The sequence below is a fragment of the Anarhichas minor genome, unplaced genomic scaffold (genome assembly GCF_050575085.1).
Source record: "Anarhichas minor isolate MPS153535 unplaced genomic scaffold, ASM5057508v1 ptg000012l, whole genome shotgun sequence".
NCBI lineage: Eukaryota > Metazoa > Chordata > Actinopteri > Perciformes > Anarhichadidae > Anarhichas > Anarhichas minor.
Genome location: NW_027466458.1, coordinates 8,725,232 through 8,748,856, shown reverse-complemented (window position 1 = coordinate 8,748,856; position 23,625 = coordinate 8,725,232). Strand labels below are relative to the sequence as shown.

Here is a 23,625-nt window from a genome sequence, read left to right as displayed (position 1 = left end):
AGTAGTTTGCTTTTGCTTCCAGCTGATGAATGTGATTCCAATAGTCCCTCTGCTTTTAGCTCTGGTTTGGTCTCCACCAGCTCTTGAGGGAATAGCTCCGTAGCTGATAAATGCGACACTATGTTTGCAATCCAGTTGCAGCAAGCTGCCTGCTGCAGCTGGAAACATGGCTGATGACAGCAGTGGAGTGGACCCAAAACCAAAGCAATTAACTAAAGCATGGAAAAACACTCCATGGAACTGAAGAGGACTGCAGAATAGAGTGATCATTATGAGGTTTTCATCACTACGAGGAACACCTTTCACACCACACAGTCATTTTATCTACCGGTAATATAAGGACATCGATTAATGCAGCTTTAACATCGATGCAAAATGTGTCCGTCAACACTTACTTACTTAAGTTAGCCTTAAGATAATGAATGAAGTCACTGTGGCCTCAGTGGTTTATCTTAGGAAACTGAAAAAAAGTACCCGACTGCTGTTCATTTCTGGGAACAGATAAGAAAAGCACAGATGAGGGTCATTTGGCCTGGATGGCTTTCTGGTACAGTCCGTCCACACTATTGTGGAGTTATCAGACAGCACCTTTAATAAGACCTGGAAACATGATTGAAAGTCGAGTGTGTCCGTCTTTGACACGTCACTTTCTGAGTCAAACCACAGATTAATCAACCACGTTGTGTCTAATTACAAACTTCATTAAAAAGGTTTTGTTCTGACTTTGAAAACATTCACATTCAGCGGAGTCATTTCCGGAAGTGATTTAATGAAATCATTTTCAGTAAGATGCCTTCAAATGACTGTTTTGCAACCAATGCGTATTGTGAAGGTTGTATGTTTGAAGGAGTGATTATGATATGCTGTTCACTGCTGTTTTCAGTGAAGTGAACTGAGTCCGAAGTCGCTGACATTGTGCCATCATTCAGACGACCACAATGTCAATCATGCCTTACCTGAGGTGAAATGAATAAAATGAGCAGTTGTTGGATGGAGTTTGGCAGATGGAAAAATTGCAGGCATTCCGTTAAATTGACAGAGTCTGTCCAGGTCAGCGGGGCGGTGAGGCTATGTCTCGGGTCAATAGGTTGTTGCAGACCTGGCCGGCTGGCAGATAAGGAGAGAGATGGTAGGAGAAATAGGCATCAGAGCGCAGACTGTAATAGCTGTCTGCTCTGGCCTGATGAGGTGGCTGGGGAATAGAGCCCAAGGATGCCTGAGTGTGTGTATGTGTGTGTGTGTGTGTGCTTTGACTGATGGGGTGGCGAGGAATAAGACGGCAAAGGAGGAAGGAGAGCTGTACGTGCGTCCACTTAGTACATGTGTGTCTGCATGGGTGTGCCATGTAGTGCATGTGTGAATGGCAGGGTGTGTATGTCTGATGAGGTGGCCGTGGTGAAAGGTGATAGGGCCGGGCTGTGTAAATGATGGCTGATGGGGTCTCTTGAAAGTCTATTTAGCCAGAGTAATGAAGTGCGTCTGCCAGGGGAAGAATATGAGGGACGGGCTCGGAGGCTCAGACAGACAGCTAGGTCACCTCACTCAACCTTGTATGAAGAGAAGAGGAGAGATAGACGAGATGATTCGGTTGTAATGACTCCTATTCTGTTCGTCTGCCAAGGAGGCACCTTGGAGGACAAACAGATCAGGTCAACTCACAGCCATTGATAGAATGTCAGTCTGCACCTGCAGGTCGTCTGGCTTGCCCTGCGAAGTCAACACGTCTGCCTATACTTTCTCTCTTTAGTAGCACTAGAGCTGGGTATCTAACCTCAACATCTTTAATATTTCAAGTGCTGAGATTCAAGCTGGATCATTCAACCATGTCACATGGTCCACGGCTGCATCTCACTCCAAATAACGCTGGTCAGTGAACCTTGAGCTTCCAACATTTTATAATCAAAGATTGTCAAGAACTGTGCCCTTGGCATCGTAAACAGTGAAATATCTGAAGTTGACATTGAATGCTTTGGCAGATTTTTTTAATTGCTTGCTGATTATTTCAGCGGATATTTACTCTGCTTTGGTACAAATGTGCAGGTTTTGGCACCCATATAAAAGCTGTTTTACCTCGTCCTAGGGAACCACTACATTACAGCTCATGAGGGAGCAAGGTGATGAGAGCCTTGGTACCATTAGGTTAATATTGTGGAAATTACACATTTCTTGATAACAATGAGAACATTTTGAAAATGAGGTTTAATTATGTAGGACATAACAGTCATGCCCACTTCACACAGCGATAGGCCACGTTTCTGTGAGAAAGAAGGCAGGGCTTTCTCCCTCCTGCTCTCTTTTCTTCCCACATTTACAAATGTCAATGTCCCGATGTACAAATGAGCGCAACACAATGAATCCCTTCTGAAAGTGCCCCCATTATCCCCATTTAAACAGTAATTGCATCCTGCTCCTCTTCAACAGGCAGGCTTTCCACGCTGGTTTCAAGTGTGGTGGTTCAAAACGACCATCAACACTTCTCAATTAGGTTAATCATAGGGCGAGAACATGAGTGTTATACTAGGGAAAGGTAAGGACCGAACAGCGGAGAATCAAACTACCAACAACACGGAAATAGTAGGGTAGCACTCAGATTACCTTCTCACAATAAGCAAGTTATGTCAGTGTAATTCTGTCAATAATAATAAATACAATGGTGCAACATCTTATTAGAGTCATAACTGGCTGGGACGTTGACATGGCAAATATTTTAATGAAAAAGGGAATAATCAAGAATTCCACAGTATTACCCTGTTGTTACCAATCTATTACTCCTCATTACCTGTTATTACCAAGATATTACCCCTCATTACCTGTTAATACCAATCTATTACCCCTCATTACCTGTTATTACCAAGATATTACCCGTCATTACCTGTTATTACCAAGCTATTACCCCTCATTACCTGTTAATACCAAGCTATTACCCCTCATTACCTGTTATTACCAAGATATTACCCCTCATTACCTGTTAATACCAAGCTATTACCCATCATTACCTGTTATTACCAAGCTATTACCCCTCATTACCTGTTATTACCAAGCTCAATCAAGCTGACCTCTTTCTTTTTCTTTCTCTTTTTTTCATCCCCCATTTCTGATAAATGACTGCATTGTTTATGAGATTTTAATCAGAACCCAGAAGGTCGTTCATTCACGAAGGCAACCACCAGATAAGTCACATGCGCTGGTCACATGCATCTCTGCTTGTAAAAGAAGGCCATCTTGCAACAGACACAAACGGATCTTCTCTGTTTCTAGGCTGTCAAGTGAGGGACTGCCTCCCTCATGACCCCAGACGTTTGCAGCAGTCTGCATCCAGACTGCAGAATTCTTCTTCTTCTTCTTCTTCTTCGTGTGTCTATGAACTTGTGCCAGGCCATGTAAAGATCACACTCGAGTGCAGGGGTGGGATTGGGATGTAGGGGGATGGTGATCAGGGATTAATGAAGGAAACGGACAGAAGGCTAGAGTGACAGGCATCAGATAAGTTTTTTGGTGAGCTATTGAGGTCAGGGAATGAGGAAAGTAGAGCACAACTATGGTGGTTACATCTTGGAAATCCATGGGATTCTTTTGGGATAGCTGAATGTTTTTTTCATGAAAATCCATGAGCTAAAATCAACAGTGAAATCAGCGGATATGCTCCGTGAGGACTTTAAGCAATGAGCAGGTTCTTGCTTTGATTAGACAAACGGTTCACAGCTTTTGGCCGTGAATGTTTGCACAGCACGTCTCCTCTGACTGTTACAAAGGAGCCGCTCTAATCCAAGTTTACAACATTATTTTTAGCCGTGCTGGCGGCATGGCTCTAGGGATGGCAATGTCGCTCCTTTCGGTCAATTAGTTGGTTCATCGCTTTGATCCCCTGACTTGTCCTCTGTTCCACCAGCAGGTTGACATTTCATGGCTTCAAGTGAAATGTCTCAACAGCTATTGGATGGATTGCTGTGTTGAATCTATTCAATTGGTGAATACATTCATGTCCACCTCAAGATGAATTGTTATTGCTTTGTTGACTTTTCAACTAGCGAAAAATCAGGTAAAAGTTTTGAATTCAGCCAATCCTTAGTGTTATAACCGGATACCTGCAAAGCTAATGTCCTCCCCTTCAGCTGCACTTTGTGTTTAGTGCTTCTTAGAAAATATTAGCATGCTAATGTGCTAAACTGAGCTGATGAAGCAGTAAACAAGTACACCTGCCGAAGCATTGTACTTGTGAGCGTGTTGTGATGCTTACGTTAGCATGTGGCTCTAAGAGCTACGTACAGCCTACGTACAGCCTCACAGATGTGCAAGCATAGCTGTGGGCTTAGTCTTGTTTTCTGATCAGTTACATTTATTCTCAAGTGAACGCAACAAAACACACATTAGAAAACTTCAATGACACTGTTTATTTATCACCACTTGACCTGTGTGTGTGTGTGTGTGTGTGTGTGTGTGTGTGTGTGTGTGTGTGCAGTACTGTGCCCCTCACCATGTATTGTCTGTTTGTGTCCATATGTATCTGTGTATGCCTCTTCTGTATGATTGTAAAACCTTTGATATCTAGCTCGATTGTGATAGTCCCCCTTCCTGTACACGGACACATATTCTGCTAGTAAAAATACACAACAGGCCAAAACAACTCAACTGGTGTCTTCGCTACACACAATAAGGCCCAGCGTCTGTTAACCATGAAAAGAAACAATCAAATAAGAACATCAACTTAATCCTCGGTGGGAGTGAACGTGTTTGCTGTCTCGGCTGAAATACTCCTCGTTGTAATCGATACATGTCTTGATTTTGTAGCACTTGGTATTATTCGATTGAACGACATTATGAGGTGTAGAAACTAACCAATGGTTACACAGTTTTTTGAAAAAAAGTATATTGTATATATATATTTATATATATAGTTATATATAGATTTATGTTCATTATAAGCTTTTTAAAATAGCACAGTAAACACTTTGCACACATGATAAAAACCACTGAGTGTGTCTGATTGTTTATGTATAGGCCAATGGCATCAAGGAAACCGCATCCTGATTAAGGCTCATTTCACTTCATCCGCAGTCAGCTCAGGAAGGAACGTGAGAACTTTGAGTCACTAGTTTAGAAATGAGAACATTCATTTGTGATATTTTATTGATAATCTAAACATAAAGATTGTTTCATCTGCCCTTTTTCTACGCAGTGTATTGGTTAACATCTCCTTCCTGAAGTGGCTAAGCTTGAAAGAGGACTGAACCCGGCTCTGGACAGCATGTTCCCGTCTGTAACGGCAGGCTGGAATACTTTAGAGTCTGCACACTTTAACCACACAGAAATAACAACGGAAACGTAAAAGAGAAGTTATATAAAGACAGTCAAGTCAAAAAACCGGAGATACAGAATTTATAATACTGCACATCATCTCTGCTCATCCCATTTCCTTCATTTTTTTGTCATTTTAAACCTGTACAACACCTGCTCTCTCTTTCTCTCCGTGTCTAATTGACGGTCTCTTACTTCCTCGCTGGCTCTCAGTCTCCATCTTTTCCCCAAACAGTCTCTGTACAGTTGGCTTAGCGGTGACCATAGAAATAGCTAAAGGGTTCCATGTGACATTGGTTGAAGTTTGTACAGAAACATTAGTTTTTTCTTCATGTAAACAGGCACACACAGATCTCTAGAGGCTAACTCCTCAGTCCCAAAGAAACAACCCACCTCTACCAGTTAATCGCTCCCTCTTCTTCTTCTTTTGTATTCCGCCGTTTGTTTCAGTTCCTGTCTGCTGATGACTTTATAATTTTCACATGTCGAGTATGTCGGCCCCGTTCTCAGTCCTGCTGAGAGAAATAAGGCCTTGGATTGCTCCTCATATATCTAGAGGCGAACAGCTACTCAGTATTTAGTTCTCCTCTCCTCCCCCGGCGACCACTGCCAAGGCTTTGTTACAGTTCGCCACCCAAGATAATGAAGCTTAACCAAGGTTGCTGTTGTCCAGGTTGCTGTTTGTGTAGTTTTATGTCGCTGTCTCCAGCATCAGTGTTGGTGGTCGAGCAGAGAAATTCACGCCGTCTCCGAAAGGTCTACGTGGAACGAGCTAACAAATCCTTTTGCGGGCTGAAAAGACAAGAGAACACACTCAATAAGACGAATGGCACCCTCTCCCTCGAGACTCTTTAGTGACACAATCGGCTCGAAATACCATCTCTTGAAGGATACATGCCACAAAGGACTGTGTGTGAAGTTATTTATATACCCTAAAGGCTGGTCCTTGTAGTGTAATGGTGAAACTAATTTGGGAATCGGGTGAAAACATGTCCATCAGTGGAGATAAAGGTTAGAAATTTGGTGGCTACATAATGCATGCGTAGAAAATACACAGAGCACTAATTGCTTCATTAATTATCTATAAATGGATCATTAAATATGTATAAACCCTTTATCAAGGCAACCCCACTGATCAGAGCGCTGCCATAGCCAGTAGTAGCACACGCTGCTATTTTTATAAGTAGAACATGATGCCAATTGGTTAATAGAGTCTCAGCCTCTGGGACTCTTCTCATCTCCTTTACAGAGTGATGAACAACAGAACCTTTGCCGCGGCAAAGCATATTTCTAAAGAGTGGGAAAAATGGGTGAAATTGTAAATCAAAAAAATAAAGTGAAATATAATACGGTGGAGAGTTTTGGACAGAGGAGTATGGAGTGCATTTATCACAACCCTTCGAGGCAGACGGGAGGAGCAGACGCGCAGGCTGCTATATTTGGAGCGAGCTCGAGCACCTAAAGGCTAAATACAAATTATGTCTCAAACAGACCTGATGTGCAAGAGGAAAAATTGCTTGTCTTCGTTTGCTATGTTGCAAACAAAGAACAAAAAAAAGCAGGTTATAGCGGTCGTCGTTTACCTGAGAGACAGTCGGCATGCAGTATCATGGAGGATGGTGGTTAAGATGGTGGTGACTGGAAATTACTTCTCTACTCAATGTGTGCATCGAATCCATCCTCGACTCTTAGAGCTCATAGAATATTCATGTTACGTGGGAGCTTGGAAAGCGTCCTGCCGTCATCTCTAAGGAATCTCATTCTGCTTCTTTAGAATTTCAAGCTGGAAACTACATTACCAATATATATCAAAATCATGCATGTGCCAAATGAAGCTTCCCTTAATATATTGCAATACCTTCCCTCTTCTCTTGCACACAAACTTGTGAGCGTGACTTCTCTTGACCTCGGTGTTGACAGCCCACCTCTCCCCCCCGTCTTTATGTCGAGTATTGATCCACAAGCAAGCGAGTATAGATACTCGACACTTCCTTTTTAGAACAAAATGAACTTCAATCCTTGTGAAAAAGACGACGCGTGGGTTGTGCGTTTCACCTTTCGAGCTATTCGGTAGGGAAGCCATCGTGCTCGAGCAGAACTCCGATGTTGAGCAAATGGAAAATAAAAGATGTCCTTTCGAACATGAGATGATCTGTCCTTCATTTCCTCTCTATACACTCAGAGCATGTATTAAACCATAAACGGCGTTCAACTGTAGCTGTGTGAAGAGGTAAGGAATATAAACATGAAGTGTGCTTGTGTTGGTGACCTTTACTTATATGAGCATCAGATACAAAAGGCTGACAGGAGAGGATTCTGAGGGGGAATTTAGAGAAAGGCAAAAAAGAAAGAAAAAGGGGCAACAGCAGTTTAAAATGTGTCCAATTCAATGTTTGTTTATTTTAATAATTAGTCACATATGTACAGACAGTATTTAGCGTTAGAAAAGGTAAGGTTGAAGTTTTCAGAGTGGGTTTTGGAGAAGGGGAGTTAGCAATAATAGATTACATTTTACATTCGGTGAGATAAATTCAAATTTACAAAGTAAAAACAATACAACAAAACAAAAAGTCATAGTTTTTAAAACTCTTTAAAAAATATAAGAAATAAACGTCGATGAGCAAAATAAAAAGCCCAGATCAGAATCAAAGGGCAGATTGATCGTCCCCTCCTCTAGTCTCTGTACTGGACCAGACCGAAGTCGTAGGGTCCCAGTGAACTTTCATACTGATACTCACAGAGAAAGGTAGCTTTGTACGGCAGGGTCCCCCTATCATACTCTTTCCTCTCTAGCGTGCTGGAGCTGTACTGCTGCTGTTGCTGATGGAGGTGATGGTGAAGGCTGTGGTGTGACTGTGACCTTTGACCCTCCTTGCCAAAGGTGGAGAATGACCTATCGTTGAACGAGGCGGCGGTTGAGGTCATGGTCAGTTGGTCGGAGAGGTTGACGGAGGAAGGTACCTCAGTGTCGGGCAGGGTGGCGTCCATGCCGGGGACGTGTAGGTTGCTGCGGTAGTCCGGCCCCTGGCGCCCGTCGGATGGCACAAAGGATGGCATCCAGCAGCGGTCAGAGTGGCCCAGGGCCTTGCACTCCTCCGTGCAGTTGGAGAACAGGTCAGCGCCTGCAGGACACAAAGGTGGGAATGTGAATGGAAGATTACAGAAATGCAAGAGGGAAAAACGAAGAGGAGGCACAAGAGAAGAGGTGCAGATATTTGGAGTGGATAGGCAAGATGCAGGAGGAGATGAGAGAAAGAAACCAGAAGAGAGAACACAAGTTTGTAATCATTTGCCAATGTCGCAAGCAGAAAAAGTGCAGCAAAAGCTATTCATCAAAGAGACAAGGCCAACATTGATGAAGCGAATTGTTTGTTTTCCTCTTCACCTCATTCATTCCCAATGAAATGTGCAATCACAGTGATGTGGTGAAAACATTTCAGCCCCTCTCCACGTCAACATCTTCAGACTCACGATTGATTCCCAAACACCAAGAGGCAAAATGTGAATCCATATTCCATCATCCTCACGCACAAATAAAACACAATTACCTTAAAAAACCAACAAAACCTCACTGGCTGCTGAATCTTACTCTCATGTCAATCATCCCTACAAATTGACAAAGTGTGTAATTGACATAAAGATACTGCCAAAAACAAAATATCAACATAAAAAAGGTTAAATTAACATCTGCAATGATATAATAGAATAACACACGCAGTCCTGCAAACACATGATCCGCATGAAAGACGTACCGGTTATGTTAATGACTTCCTCTTAGAGAGAATAAAGAGAGGAGCGCGGGGACGGGGGAAGAAGAGGACGGGAGCCATTATGAAAGGAACAAGAGACATGAACAGAGTCATCATTATAATGAGTCTCTGCAGCCACTCTCTACTCGTGCGCAGATTGGATTTGTAGTTTTCCCGGTTTTCCAGTTAAGCGCCATGTGGGAAAGCGTTGTTGGCGGAGATCAAAGGAGGAGACGAGCAGTTTAGGGTCATATGAGGAAAGCGATACATCAGCAAACAGGCACAAGAAAAAGAGCGAGAGAAACACAAAAAGCAGACGATCTGTAATTCCGTGAGGCTGAGAAGGCTTCAGATCACAGGGTCCACTTCCACAAATCTATTCTACCGATAACACCACTGCTCCTCTATCACTAACAGCAGACCTGCACACACACACACACACACATTGTAATGTAAGCATATACATATCAATAGATACTCGGCTAAAGAGTAAGTAGTATTGAAAGTTACAATAAATCAATACAGCCATCCCAATAAAGTAATATGATGACTTAATACTGTCTTCCAGACAGTTTGTTTTTTTGTCTGCCACGAAGGCAGTAATAGTCACCGTTGTGATGTTTTGAAGCAAGATTCACTAGTTCTATCCAATCACACGCTAACCTCACTAAACGCGTCTTTGTGTTGATCTCCGACCCTATCTGCCATCACATACGACAGTAAAGAGCTGGGTCTGTTCTTTAAGGCCTTCACACACCAGCGACCTTTCCTCTGTGCGATGAATTTGCACGTGAATAAATTGAACACACATATTAGGCAATAAAAAAGGCGCTAGGGCAACTTTCCTGAGTTTTCAAAATGCTAATAAAGGCATCAATTAATGACATTATGTGGACGTATTCAGTAAAAAAACAACACAGAAGCTCTGCGAGTCGAACCACGATAGCGAGCTTAATTCCGTTCTTACCTTTCACAATAAAATATAAAAAAATAAAATAGCTTACAGTTGCTTGCTTCAGAGTGCCCCCCCCCCCCCCGAAACAAAAAATGCACTCTTGAAACTAATTATTGAAGACCACAAATATGCTGAATGTTGTTTTCAACATGTCCGACCACAACATTTGAGAAGACTTTTAAATATAATTCAGCATCAGAACAGTCACCTCTCAAAGCTTTGAATTGATATCATATGTTGTGTATTATGCCTTCCACATCCATGCACATGTAAATATCATGTACTATTAACAACAGCACTGTCCACACATTGTCTAAGACCTACCACTGCGGCTCTGTTTTGTGTTTGTTTCCATTGTGTGGATGTAATCGTGCTGCTCATTCAGGCCTCACGGGGAGCGAGACAGGCAACAAAGACTGCGCAGTGGCCAGAGAGCCAGAGGAGACACGAGGCCCACAGACAAGGGACAGCGAGGGCCAAACAGACGGGGAGTCACAGATTTCACAGACAGAGACAGCAGGCAGCAGAAGCAGCAAGACTGCAGGAAGCATAAGGAAGGAGAGGGAGACCCGGGCAATGGCAGATGGAGAGAGCAATGGCCAGATAGACAGTGGAAGACCTGGACCTCACAGAGGGGCACGGGTGAGGGTTAGATAGAGGTGGGTAGAGAAGGTACCTTAAGTATCAGAAATGAAAGAAAATCTCCAATTTAACATTAGCTTTCATGTATTTTTAAGTTGTAGCACCATCACATCTAACTCTCAGGGTCGCGTGGGGCTGCAGGCTGTTCCGGTTTAATAATGACTAAGAAGAAATCTGTGATCACGCTGAGAACAAAACCAAGAATCATCTGCAGAAGTAGATTTGGACATCTGTAAATGCTCATTGAGATGTTGAGTGGCATTTACCCTCTGATTTATCCCAGAAACTAATGTATGTATCGTCTTTAGATGTTGGGGGCATATAAATCAAAGTGTTTCTGTTAATCCCCACCTCACAGTTAGCCTTCAGCCTTTTAATGGACTTCTGGCTAATTAAATTCCTCCTCGGACACATGAGGGTGTAGACCTCACGCCCTCGATCATCTCTGAGCTGTTACCGGTGAGGCGGTTTGTCGCCACAATGCTTCTAAATGTACAAACAAATCATCTGAAAGACTGAAGCACAGGTGCAAAACCAAGCGCACACGCAGCTATGCAGGAAGCAAATATGCATACTAATAAAGATAGAGTAAACGTGGAAGGATTAAGAGAAAGACCTGTTTGTTCCATACTCCTTATATCTCAGTATATTAATAAGCAGGCACAGGGGCATATTGTACTCTGGAGATGCTGTATAAATATAGTCTGCAGCATTCACCGTTCACCGTAAATCAGGCTCGGAGAAGCTCTTGTCACTGGCTTCCAAACTACTCGGTGATTTTTGCCTGCCGGCTCACTCTTAAAAAACAGCGACATCAACACATATGTTTGCAAACACACACTTAAAAATACTCTCTTAACACCAAGATATGTAAATGTACGCAAGTAAACAGACAGACAGGCCGTGTGCACATGACACCCAGTGGCTGTTGATTCCCGTGAAGCACCTTTCTCTTCCTCGGGCAGAAAGCAAAAACAACAACCAAAACAGTGACTGGCAATGACAGACCCTGCCAGCAGCCCCATCTCTCATCGTGACCTCATCAGACAGGAAGAACACACACGCACACACACACACACACACACACACACACACACACACACACACACACACACACACACAGGGAGACGTAAACGGCGCTACACAATGCAAACACAATCTACTTGCTAATAAGCAATCAGTACTTCTGTTCGTTTTTTCCCATTACATCTCAGAGTGTTTCCGAAATCCCACGTCGTTGTGATTTGACTAATTGCGTTGCCTGACATACATCCAGCAACTGGGAGTGGAGGAAATGAGGGAAAACAAATCCAGAGAAAACAAGAGTCCTGTGTTTGAATTGACTCTGTGGGTATATATCTCCCTGCACTCATCCGTCCATCTGTCTCCGTCTCTATTAGTCCCTCTGTGTCTATTTCCCGTCTCTTTATTTTCACAGTTTTAATCCTCTCTTTATCTCTTTTTCTCTCTCTAAAAAGAAAGAAAGAAAGAACGATTCACAAAGCCATCCTCGTGCCCCAGGTACAGGGTGTCTTCAATCCCTGCCTCTGTTTTTCATCTTGTCCTCAACTGTTCCGGAGAGAATACAGACACAAAATGTCAATATTTGGACAGCAGCTCGGGACAGCAGGGGAGTACCACAGCTTCCTCAGGCTGGCCAGTGAGGCTGTGATGAGTAAACCAGAGACCTCCCAGGGCCCAAACAGAGAAAGATGGATCCCACCATATCCAGTAATGACAGACAGAGAAAGAGTCTTTGAGAGGCAGCTACCATCTTCCATGTTTTTTAAACTGTGACTGAGCTGGCAAGGAAAGCCAAGATGGCCGTTTGGCCTGATTTGGCCTGATGACTCTTTGATTAACAATGCCCCTATAGTTCGACCCCTTTCATTACTTAGTCCTGACCCGACTTTGTCTTAGACATTCACTGAGACTTTACCTTTAAAGGATAATTCTGGTTTACGACAACCGTAGTATAATTTTCTGAGTTCTGGTCATCATTCCTATCTTTTCTTATACGATTCTTCTCACCAGAGTAATTGTGAGCACGGTGAACTACGTCAGACGGGGCAAGAAATGAGAGTCAGACCGGTTAATGGAGCTAACGCGTTGATCAGATTAACGAAACCATATCGTTGACTTTGTTACAGACAGGCCAGTGCTGTTAACCACCAGAATACAGGTCAGGATCATTTAGTAAGCTATATTGGAGCACCGTATGTTAGACCACATCTCCTCTTCCAAATAAACTCTACACTTTATGTGTTTATTGGTGTTAGCTTATAGTTGCAACAGGAGCAGCGCACACAGATCAAACAGATCATTTTCCGCGGACATGGTTGTGAACCGGTGATCTAAATCACTTTCTTTGTAAGTAAAACTAAAAGTGAGTACAGCCAGAATGTTGAGGACTATTCCTCACTTTGTAGGGAAACTGCAGTGGTGCGCTGCTGTTTTCTCTTCCAAATACATGTTTGCTAACGTGGGTCTTTGGTTAAAACTTGACTACTTGTGTCTCTTGCCCGGTCATACTTCTTTGTAGCCACACGACTGCATGCTAACATCTCAGCACAATGTTAAAAGTAAAAGGAATTTACCACCAATCCACATATTTATGTGACGCAAATGTGCACAAAAGTGATTCTGTTTCAGGTTGTGTTTCCCTTTAGAAGGCAGTGTAATTAAAGCTACGGGTCACACCTGAGTTTAATCTGAGCATCATCAACAGATATCTTGACATTGTGTTTTTCTGTAGGAATGTTAGCGTCGCAGCATCGATGGAGCAGATGTTGACTGATGGCTGAATCTCTGAGCAGAAAGGATATGTGTATAACTCATGGCCAAAGAGCAGATTCATGAGTCCCATGACTGCGTTCTCTGCTTACAGCCTAAACTAACCTAGATATCCACGGCCCCTGTCTTACACATGAAGAGTGCATCTTTTTCACTTTTTGATCTTAAGTTTTTCACCTGATTTGAGTCGTGTGCCAGAAGGCCTGTGCCCTCTTTTCATCCATTTCATTGGTGGGGACACTCTGTGCTGTTCAGCGCATTCAGAAAGCACAGCCGTTTCATACCCAGCACACATTCATCAAGACACTCAGCAAGATGTTTGAGTGTACCGGTGATCATCACATTACGAGCTCTGATTGTGGGTCTGATTCATTTCCACACGTCCTCTCAGTGATTCTGGGATCCACTCCTCCACACATCTGTATCATGTTATGAAGAGGCCAGATAAGGAAGGCATGTTGCAGGAAGTAGACGAGTCAATCAGTTAATCACATTGATTAATCTCGTCTTTTCTTTGCTATGACTTTTATTGATATTCAACAAGAGACTCAGCTTAGAAGAAGTCGTGACATCTCCACCTGTTACACGCTAAATTCAAATTGATTGTTTTAATGAGGCAATGTTTTTATCCTATTTGCTGCGATAGATTTTTACTTTTTCATTTTACATTGAAATACTTCCCTCTGTGTAACTTTCTGCTGGTGGGGTTTTGAATACTTGAGTGTGCACATATACTGTACTTTCTGTTTACATGTTTTACATGTTCTAGTCTCCTTACTCCTTATTGGATGCTTTAAGTTGAGAGGAACATATGAACAAAAGTAGCATGTCCTGTGCTTGTTAACATACAGTACATCTGGGTATCTGGAGTGACTACCAATCCACAAACTGGGAATCAAGACAACCCAGTAAGTCAACAAGCCATTCAGATACAGCCACCCATCTGATTATGTTCACCCAAGAGAACCATCTTTGCAAAGGTGCACCGTATTAGACAATAAGAGCTGACTGGGATTTTGTGTGAAGGGGCTTTAAAGCACAGGCGCTAAAACTGTGTGTTTGAGAAAGAGGGAGAATAGAGTTATATATATGCAGACAGACAGGATGCACATTAAAGCATGTAAACATGTTTTATGTTTAATGGATGTCACTTTCAGCTCAGTAATGCATGTTTAACTATTTTAACAGGCAAAACAATTGATCCAGAAATGTAAAATGAATAATGATGATAATAGCTCCTAATGTGCCTCTTTACAGCAGAACTCAATATCTTCTCCTACATTAAAGGTGTTCTGCTCGTTGACCTCTTTGAGCTTTTCTTTTGTCACTATTTAAGCAACATTGTCGTATTTTTAAGCATTCAGCCTTTTTTCAATGTATTACGGTTGATAGTGAACAAGGTCTCTTTATTTCTCTTTTCATCGAGAGCTTTCGATATAAACCTGACGTGATCTTAGACGGAGGGATCACGGCTTCCAGTGCTGTCAGTATCTGGGGCCTGAGAGGAGGGTGTTTCACAACCCTGTGTGCTAAATTCATCTGACAGCTCCCTGACATGGGAAACTGCAACACGGTGCCCGCCACTAATTCATAATCAGCCATCTAATACACCGTTGCCACAGTGATTTAATTGTCCCATTTGTCACGGCTGTTGTTCTCACCAAAACAAACGTCATGATAATCATCGTTTCCAGTCTCCCACCCGTCACGCAGCCTTCCACAGCTGATTGAACGTTTCTGAGATGCCAATTTTTTTTTTTTTATGAATATTTAATCCTCTCGTATCTGTCGCCTTTTTTTTGTTTTTCTTGCTCACGCTTGCCGCTATCTTCTACTAAGATAATGAGGGAAATAATGAGGGGAAATGGTGCCTAATTTGAATCAAGCAACCCAAAAAAAGGGAGTGTGGGGGGGGTGTGGTTGTCAATCAATAGCGCGTTGGCTCCTGGCGCAGCGGTGCCTCACTCCAGGCACGCTGGTTTCAGAAAAGCCATTTGCCCACTTTTTAAAGGTATCCGGTGATATCCCAGCCTCACAGTGTCCCTTTGATTTAAAACCACGTCAGGAGACTTATTTGCTAAAGTGTCAGACAAGCGGCCGAGCGGGAAGCTACGGCAGGTGTAGTTGATGATATGCCAACTGGAAATGGTTTTCCCTTGATTTGAAATATTCTGAGGTGCACCAAAAGGGAGAGTGTGGCTGCGCGGTCCCGTGAGGGAACCTTGCCTCTAACCCTCCTTTGATAATTGCTATGCAAAGGTTCTAGAAATGAATTACTGATCAGCCGAGTGTTGCGGAGAGCCAGCGTGTTTGGGAGACAGAATGAAGGATGAGACCCTGCCACAAAACCCTGGAAGAGAATGTGTGTGTGTGTCAAACACACAGAATGCGGGAATGGCTGTCGGATCATGCCAAACATATGTATGTGTGTGTGTGTGCACACATGGATTTGCTTGCTTAAGCACACATCGCTACAAAAGTGCATAACAAATGCACGTGGTCTATGCACTATACATTTTTACTTTTTGCTCTCTACCGTCTTTATGCTAAAGTGAAGAACATGCACTCAGCATTGAAGTCCTATAAGCGTACCAACAGACCATAGCATACACCGATAACACAACCAATAACAGTCCCATCCCTATATAATGGAAGTCTCACATATACATAGAGAGAAATGAGCAATGGGCATGCCTATATAGCGGCAATATACACCTAGCATAGTGCCATTAGCTACCACTCCTCTTAAACTGGATCTCATCCAAGCCCTCCAGAGCACCACCTCAAAGGAAAACTCCTTTTCAATATAGATATCATCCCCTCGCCTTGTTTTCTCCTCCGCAAAACACACAAGCGGATTACATACAGGTATCATGTATCCGCCTACATATTAAATCATACAATGGTATACCTTCACACACACACACACACACACACACACACACACACACACACACTCTCTCTCCATCTGGTTTTGTTGTTTACCGAAGTCTGTGAAACCCAAGTGTCCCTCTTTCCAAATACCAGTGGTGTGATATTACCTCCCATGGAGTGGTAAGCTGTTCCCTTCTAAATTCAACATGAGGAACAAATGTTGGTTTCCTCGTAGAGAGTACAGAGCACAGAACCAACTACACTCCCAGGCCAGTGCCAAATGAGCATGCTCAGAGCCAGATAAAGCTGAGGAAACATGTTATTTGTTCATAAATGTGGTCCTTTAACTGTGCAAGCAAACCAGCAAGAGGGAATTCAAGGCATTGCATTTTAAAATACAGTCGCCGGCCAGAACATCTTGTCATCATGTATGTTTAACATACTATTTACTTATTAAAACCTTGTATTCTTGACAAATAAAGGGGTGAGCCTTTGGACATCTTCCAGGTGTGCGTTTCAGTCTTGCACAGATACACCTCCCCAGTCAGTTTGTTCTGCGGGGGCAGGCAGTGACACTGCCACTGCTGCTTATTGGCTCTCTTTTTTGGCTCCGTTTATTAATAATACCAAACACTGTGGAGCCTGATGAGGACCATTCACTATCCTACAACACCCATCTAATCTGCTCTATTTGTATTCCCTGCACTGATATGATATTTGGCAGGCTCCGGTCTAGACAGGGGTCTTACATGAGCCGTGTGGAACAATCCCTCAGAAGGAAAGGGCAATTCAATATGAAATGAGATTTTGTGTTGCTCCACATTTTGTCTGACTCCACTTTGATCAATAAACAGGTACTAGCCTAATGGAATTTTAGAGAGAACAAGGCGAGGCTTAAGATAAAAACTAAAGTCTTGTCTAAAAGAACTACTGCACTGTAAAATGTAGGAGAGTCAGTAAATATACCTGAAGTGAAGAGAAGATTTTCCCTAATTCCAACATTTTCTGTTTGCCTTAACTCATGCCAAAGATTTGAAACATTTGGCCGACAAATCCAAGAGATCCAAAGCTGCTAACGTCCTTGATCAGCTGAAACTATAACCAACAAAGACAGTACAACAGACCAACTGCGAGGCTGATTGAAATGCATCTCATTACATCAATTTAGCTCCCATGCCTTTTCCTCGCACTTGAGTGAACCTATTGATTTGAGTCACTAAAGCACTCTAGACCTTAAACTGCCTCTGCGGTGAGTCGCTGTTCTTTCAGCACCACTTGGCGTTCGAAAGAGAGAAGGAGAACAGTGAGAGGGAGAGAGAGAAAATAAATGTCCCCAAATATTCTTCCCTTTCACCCGGGTGTGAAATACAATCAACACCTCAGGGGCCTGCTCATGCCAGCCAGCCAGCAACACCGGAGCCCGGGCCTTTGCACACTCTCAAATTAAGGAAATTAAAAGTCACCGGTCCGCACCAACAATTCAGCATTATCACATTCACATTCGCAAACACTCACTATGGAAGAAGCGGAGGGAAGGGGAGGGTGTGTGAGCCCTGAAATAACGTGATGTGTGTGTGTGTGTGTGTGTGTGTTGGAATGGGGACCTACCGGCCGAATGACCCCGGTTGGTGGCATCGTGGTCACTGTCGCCTTGTTCGCTGTCACCGTGACCGCTGTCTTTGGAGCTGACGATGTCTGCCTCTTGGAATGCCGAACTGTAAGAGGCAGGGGAGGTGAGAGTGCAGACAGTCAGAGGAAAGAGACGGAGAGGTATGAAAAGAATGGAGGGGTCAGAGAGAGAGGTCGAGATACAATATTGAGAAAGGGAAGACGGAGAGGAGACAGGGGATTAGATCAGGGGGCAGAGAAAAGGAGAAAGAGAGGGAGAATCAGACATCAACACCGCGTTAATACAGTCACGGTGCCCAGCAAGAGGCTAAATTGGATGTTACACATAGCATGTAATGAAATCCATCATTAGAGCTGTAATAGGCAATACTATGTCAGTTATGGGAGTGATGCCAAATTGAAGATGAACGTTATGGATACGTTGGGAACCATGTAGCCTCTCAAAGCCACAATTATCAATGCAGAATATACGAGGCTCACACGGATGGATGTAATATTCAATTTTATAGATATGTGAATAACCTTGGTGCCATGAGGCCTATTGAATGTTACAGGTCCTCTGGTGGTGGCTGGTGTCTGCCTCACTAGGCTTTGCACATTGGTAATTATATGGTGTGTGTGTGTGTGTGTGTGTGTGTGTGTGTGTGTGTGTGTGTGTGTGTGTGTGTGTGCTTTTGAATACCTGTTGACACGTCTTGGTCTGTCCACCAGATAGCTGAGTTCTGCTCGTTGGTGTTTTGTCTAGAAAACCCAGAGAAACACATTTGATCACGTCTAATGCCAAGTAGGCACATTAATAAATACACAAGGAGGAGGTTCACGCTGGATAAGAGGAACATAACGGCCAACATTCATTGGTTGTCAACATGTAACCGCAGCAGAAGAAGCTAAGGGCAGCGCAAGGTGGGGGGAACCGACAGTGCGCGCATCCACTAGGTGAGTGAGTGGGCGAGAGGAGACGAGAGTAGTGTGTTAGGGAGGCGATTGAATGCGTAAATGATTGAGCTGCGCGATGCTGAAACTGAACAACCTTTGTTCACGGTGCTGCTGTGCCGGGTCGTGCACGGAATACTTAACGCACAGGAAAGACAAGGCTGTGACTGGCTGTCTGGCTCCACTCCAGCCACACCGCAATCAACAGAAAGCCCCGAACTCCACAGCTCCCCTCGCACAACGCACAGGCTGAACACAAAACAGGCCCGTTACGTTACTCGCCTCCTCCCTTCTCCTAGTAAGGTTTTCCACCGAAACTTTATAATCTATAATAAGGATACATCAACTAAATGTTGCTGTGCTTAAGAAGGCTGCTGGTGTAACCAAACAGTAAATATTTCACACGCAGAAATGCTCTCTTGGTGGGATTTTCCACTAAGTTTCTGACACACTTAAGCATTTTGTGTGTTTCCCCTTCACTAAATGTATAATTTGGACTACAAGAGCCCCACCATTCCTTTGGGGTAACCCAAATATGCAAAGGCTGCTGATTGCTCATTTTGAATTCATTTTTCAACAAGAACTGCATAGTTTAATATATCAGTTAGATCAAAACTGCACCAAACAAAGAATAAAGAAAATTTTAAAAAGAGCTTTTTCCAACTTCGTGGTTTGACTGGAAAATGTATTTTATGCCCAAAATCATTTTGTCTCTCAATGCCTATTTGCACACGATGTAAAGGTTGATCTGATAGCAGTCTATTGCGAATAAAACTAAAAGGCCACATGAGATTCAACAATTGACATGTCCAATCACCATTACGCCTGACAATGATTAAAGGCCACTGAGCAGAACAGCCAAGTCAATAGCAGATACCACTTCCATCCTCCCGGGGACTTTTGTTGCGCGTGACCTGAGTGAATAACACACGTCGACATGAAGCGGACACAGCTGTATTTCTGGGGATCTTTAAAATTAGGTTAACCCTTCAAATCGCGGTTTTGTGCACTTTTAATACATCTGAAGCGGAGCCGTGGGCGATAGCACCTGATTCGGGCTTCTCTTACCTCGTTAGAGAGAATACTGCCATTGGATATGATGTCCGGTTGTTGGTCACTGTAACCCGTGACTATGGCGCCGCAGGGGTTGGTGTGATCCGTGTCAGTGCTGCGGGAGGGGCTGCACGGTTTGAGGAACATCAGATCCGTTTTGGCGGACTCCGGTGTCAGACACACCTGGTAGCAGTAGGAGTTCTGGTTCTGGTGGTGGTGGGAGCCGAAGCCCCCCCCCACGCCGCCCACACCAGACTCCTCCACGGGCACCTGCCCCACGGGCCCGACCCCTGACGTCACGTTGGTGCTCTGAACTAACATGATGTCAGATTTACTCAGCTTCTTCTGTTTCCGTCCTCGAGCGTGCCTGCTACAGCACGAGCCGCAGCACAGGCAGCACTCACCGGCCAGCAGGCAAGTGTACAGGTTGAGCTTCTTGTCCTTTTGGCAGCGCACGGCCAGCACGATCATAGCCAGGAGGAAGATGAAAGACACGGAGCCCAAGGCGATGATGAGAATTAGGGTGAGGTCAAGGGAGGTCTCCTTTGCCTTGGAGGCAGAGCCTCGATCCCCACTGCGGCCTTCGACCACGCTGTCCACTAACATTACACTCACACTCGCGGAGGAGGAGAGAGGGGGCTGCCCGTGGTCCCTGACTTCGATCAGCAGGTCGTAGAAGCCCTGCGGGTCCCGCTTGGGAGAGATCCTGCGGGCTGTCCTCAGCTCCCCTGTCCTCCAGTCCATGCGGAACATCCCCATCTCGTTGCCCCGCAGGATGCTGTAGGACAGCCGTGCGTTCTCGCCATCATCCGCATCCATAGCCACAATGCGCGTCACCAAGTAGCCGGGCTCTGCGGAGCGCGGCAGGTGCTCTTTGGCTGTGCCGTTTTTACCGATGGGGGCTATAACAGAGGGAGCGTTGTCATTTTGGTCAACTATGATCACACTTACAGTGGTATTGGAGAAGAGCTCCGCAGCACCAGAGTCTTTCGCTTGGACCATGAAGCTAAACTCCTTCAGCTGCTCGTAATCAAAAGAGCGCAGCGCGTAAAGGTAGCCGGTGTCCTGGTTTATGGACACATACGTGTCCACAGACATGCCCTGTATGTCACACTCCAATATGGAGTAAGTAATAAGAGCGTTTTGTCCTACATCGGGGTCCAGGGCGCTCACGGCGTGAATGAAAGCACCGGGCACATTATTCTCAGTCACATAAACATCATAAACAGCCTGCGTAAAACGGGGCGCATTGTCATTCTCATCGGAGACGTGCACTTTAATAGACTTGCTGGTGGCGAGCGACGGCTGACCCTTATCTTTGGCCTCCACAGTGATTGTGTATGAATCTGTGTTCTCTCTGTCCAGCGGCCCGTCCGTCACAATGGTGTAGTAGTTTTTAAAAGACGATTTCAGCTTGAAAGGAACGTCTCCCAGTATCTCGCAGCTCATGTGTCCATTCTCACCAGAGTCCCGGTCTGAGACGCTAAAAAGTGCGATCACGGTGCCCGGGGCGTCCTGCTCGCTCACGGATTCAGTCACAGTGCTGAAACCGATCTCTGGTGTGTTGTCGTTCACGTCCACGAGTTTGACCAGCACTTTGCAGTGCGCGGGGACCGCATTAGCCCCCAAATCTTTAGCCTGGACATAAATCTGATGCGTGTTGCTCTCCTCAAAGTCCACCTCACCCGCCACCTCTATCCTTCCTGTTCTGGCGTCAATGTTGAATAAGTCCTTTATCCGCGGGGCGTTGTGACTGCTGAAAGAATAAACGATTTCCCCGTTTTGTCCCTCGTCAACATCCGTGGCGTTGAGCTGAATGATCAGAGTGCCCACCGGAGAGTTTTCCCGCAGGTTAACGGAGTACACAGACTGGTCAAAGGTGGGCGCGTTATCATTAGAGTCCAGAACTCTGACCACCAGGAGAGCCGTCCCGGTCCGCTGCGGGATGCCGCCATCCACAGCAGTCAGCACATAGCGGTGCACCGCCTGCTGCTCCCTGTCCAGCGGCTTCTCCAGCACCAGCTCCGCGAACTTGTTCCCGTCGCTCTGCGTCTGCACGTCAAGGTAAAAATAGTTATTATTCGTTATGGCGTATGTGCTGAGCGCGTTTGTGCCCACGTCAGGGTCAAAGGCATTCTCCACTGGGAAACGGGTCCCGGGGACGGCGCTCTCCGATATCTCCACGGAAATGTCCGTCTCGGGAAAGCTGGGCGGATTGTCGTTGATATCCATCACCTCGATCTCCACGCGAAAGAGCTCCAGTGGGTTCTCCAGAAACACCTCCAGGTGCAATAGGCACGGGATGGTCTGCTTACAGATTTCTTCTCGGTCAATTTTCTCCTTCACCACGAGTGCACCGTTCTCTAAATTCACCTCCAGATAAGGTGTCCGTGAACTAGGCACCGTTTGAAAGCGGCGAGCGGAAAGTTTGGTAATGTCCAGCCCCAAATCCTCTGCAATATTCCCAACCACAGAGCCAGGTTCCTGCTCCTCTGGCACGGAGTAGTGTAGCTGAGAGACCGCTCCATCCAGGATGGAGAGCAGGATTATTAACCAAATCATCTCCTCTCCCTCTCTCAAAGTGCACTTCAAGACGATTAAAAAAAGTGTTATTCCCTTTTCTTACAAGAAATGAGCATTTCCCATTTTCTCTGTCCGTAAAAAAGCAATGAAATAAACGGCAACAAAGCTGTCCGCTTGTGAAATTCCTCGCCTCTGCCTCGGGTCAGTGGAACATTGTGTCGTTTCAGCTGTGAGAAGCACAGCCATTTGATCCGAGCTTCTCTGTTTTAATCAATTCTGCACCGGTCTGTGAGTTTTGGCGTCGGCGCAAACATTGCAGGCTGGAGCCAGGACGCAAAGCCAACACTCCCTGTGCACAGAACAGACTGCCCGTTCTTCACACAAAGTCACAGAACAACAGAGGAAATTCCACATGAGTAGAAAAAAAGAAGACAGCGAAAAGTCCTATTCACGCTCCGACGGAATCTATAACAAATGCAACTTCTAAACGAACACTGGCGAATAACAGGACTTTCTCTCTATCTCGCTCTGAGAGGATGTAATCACTGCGCCTAAGCGCTCAAAGCGGATGATGTTCGCAGCTCGGCTTCTGTAAGGCGAGTGTGAGCAGCGGGGTTGGTTTTGCGCACAGCTCCTTTCCCCACCAGCCAATGGTATTCGCAAACACCGGGTGTAATGGCACCTGATTGGGGCTCTGCGACGCCAGCCAGAGAGCACACAATCGGGCCCTCATAACAAAACCAGTTAAGTGCCGCTGCGCTCCTCCCGTTCTCTCCTCTCTCCTCCAGGCCCAGCCTCAGTTGTAGCAGCAACATTAAATGTTTTACACATCTAGCGAATTAAGAAAGTCGAATGGACAGTGGGTGACAGTTGGCATCGGCGGGGCTCTGTGCAGATAATATTACAGCTGCCAGGGAGTGCTGGTATTTCTGAAATATTGAAATAATATTGAATATTGAATGTTGTTAATTGAAAAAAAAAAAGAAAAAAACTGCCAAACATCATTATGATAATATTTTTTCTTTCTTTCTTTTCAGTGTGACAAATTGCTCTCAATATTCAATAACAATATCGACCCTCACAAGGTTGCTCTTGACCCAACTATTTAAACAGTTTGGTATCTGCTCTGATATTAATGCACGAGTCAGAATGTGGCAAGGATGCCCACAGCCGAAGACC

The 23,625-nt window shown here is 44.7% G+C and overlaps 1 protein-coding gene across 1 annotated transcript; it reads right to left on the bottom strand.

Moving 5' to 3' along the window:
* Positions 1-7,968: 7,968 nt before the first annotated feature.
* pcdh10a (protocadherin 10a) lies at positions 7,969-22,485 on the bottom strand. The gene is made up of 4 exons (XM_076090861.1): positions 19,939-22,485; positions 18,620-18,678; positions 17,917-18,023; positions 7,969-8,417 (listed from the first exon to the last, which is right to left on the bottom strand). The coding sequence occupies exons 1-4, from the start codon at positions 22,483-22,485 to the stop codon at positions 7,969-7,971; spliced, it is 3,162 nt and encodes a 1,053-aa protein (XP_075946976.1).
* Positions 22,486-23,625: the final 1,140 nt, after the last annotated feature.

Coding starts and splice junctions, on each gene's coding strand:
- pcdh10a (XM_076090861.1), bottom strand. CDS start 22,485: ATGATTTGGTTAATAATCCTGCTCTCCATCCTGGATGGAGCGGTCTCT. Junction 18,024..18,619: donor AGACCAAGACGTGTCAACAG/GTATTCAAAAGC, acceptor TGCCTCTTACAG/TTCGGCATTCCAAGAGGCAG. Junction 8,418..17,916: donor CAACCGGGGTCATTCGGCCG/GTAGGTCCCCAT, acceptor TGTGTCCTGCAG/GCGCTGACCTGTTCTCCAAC.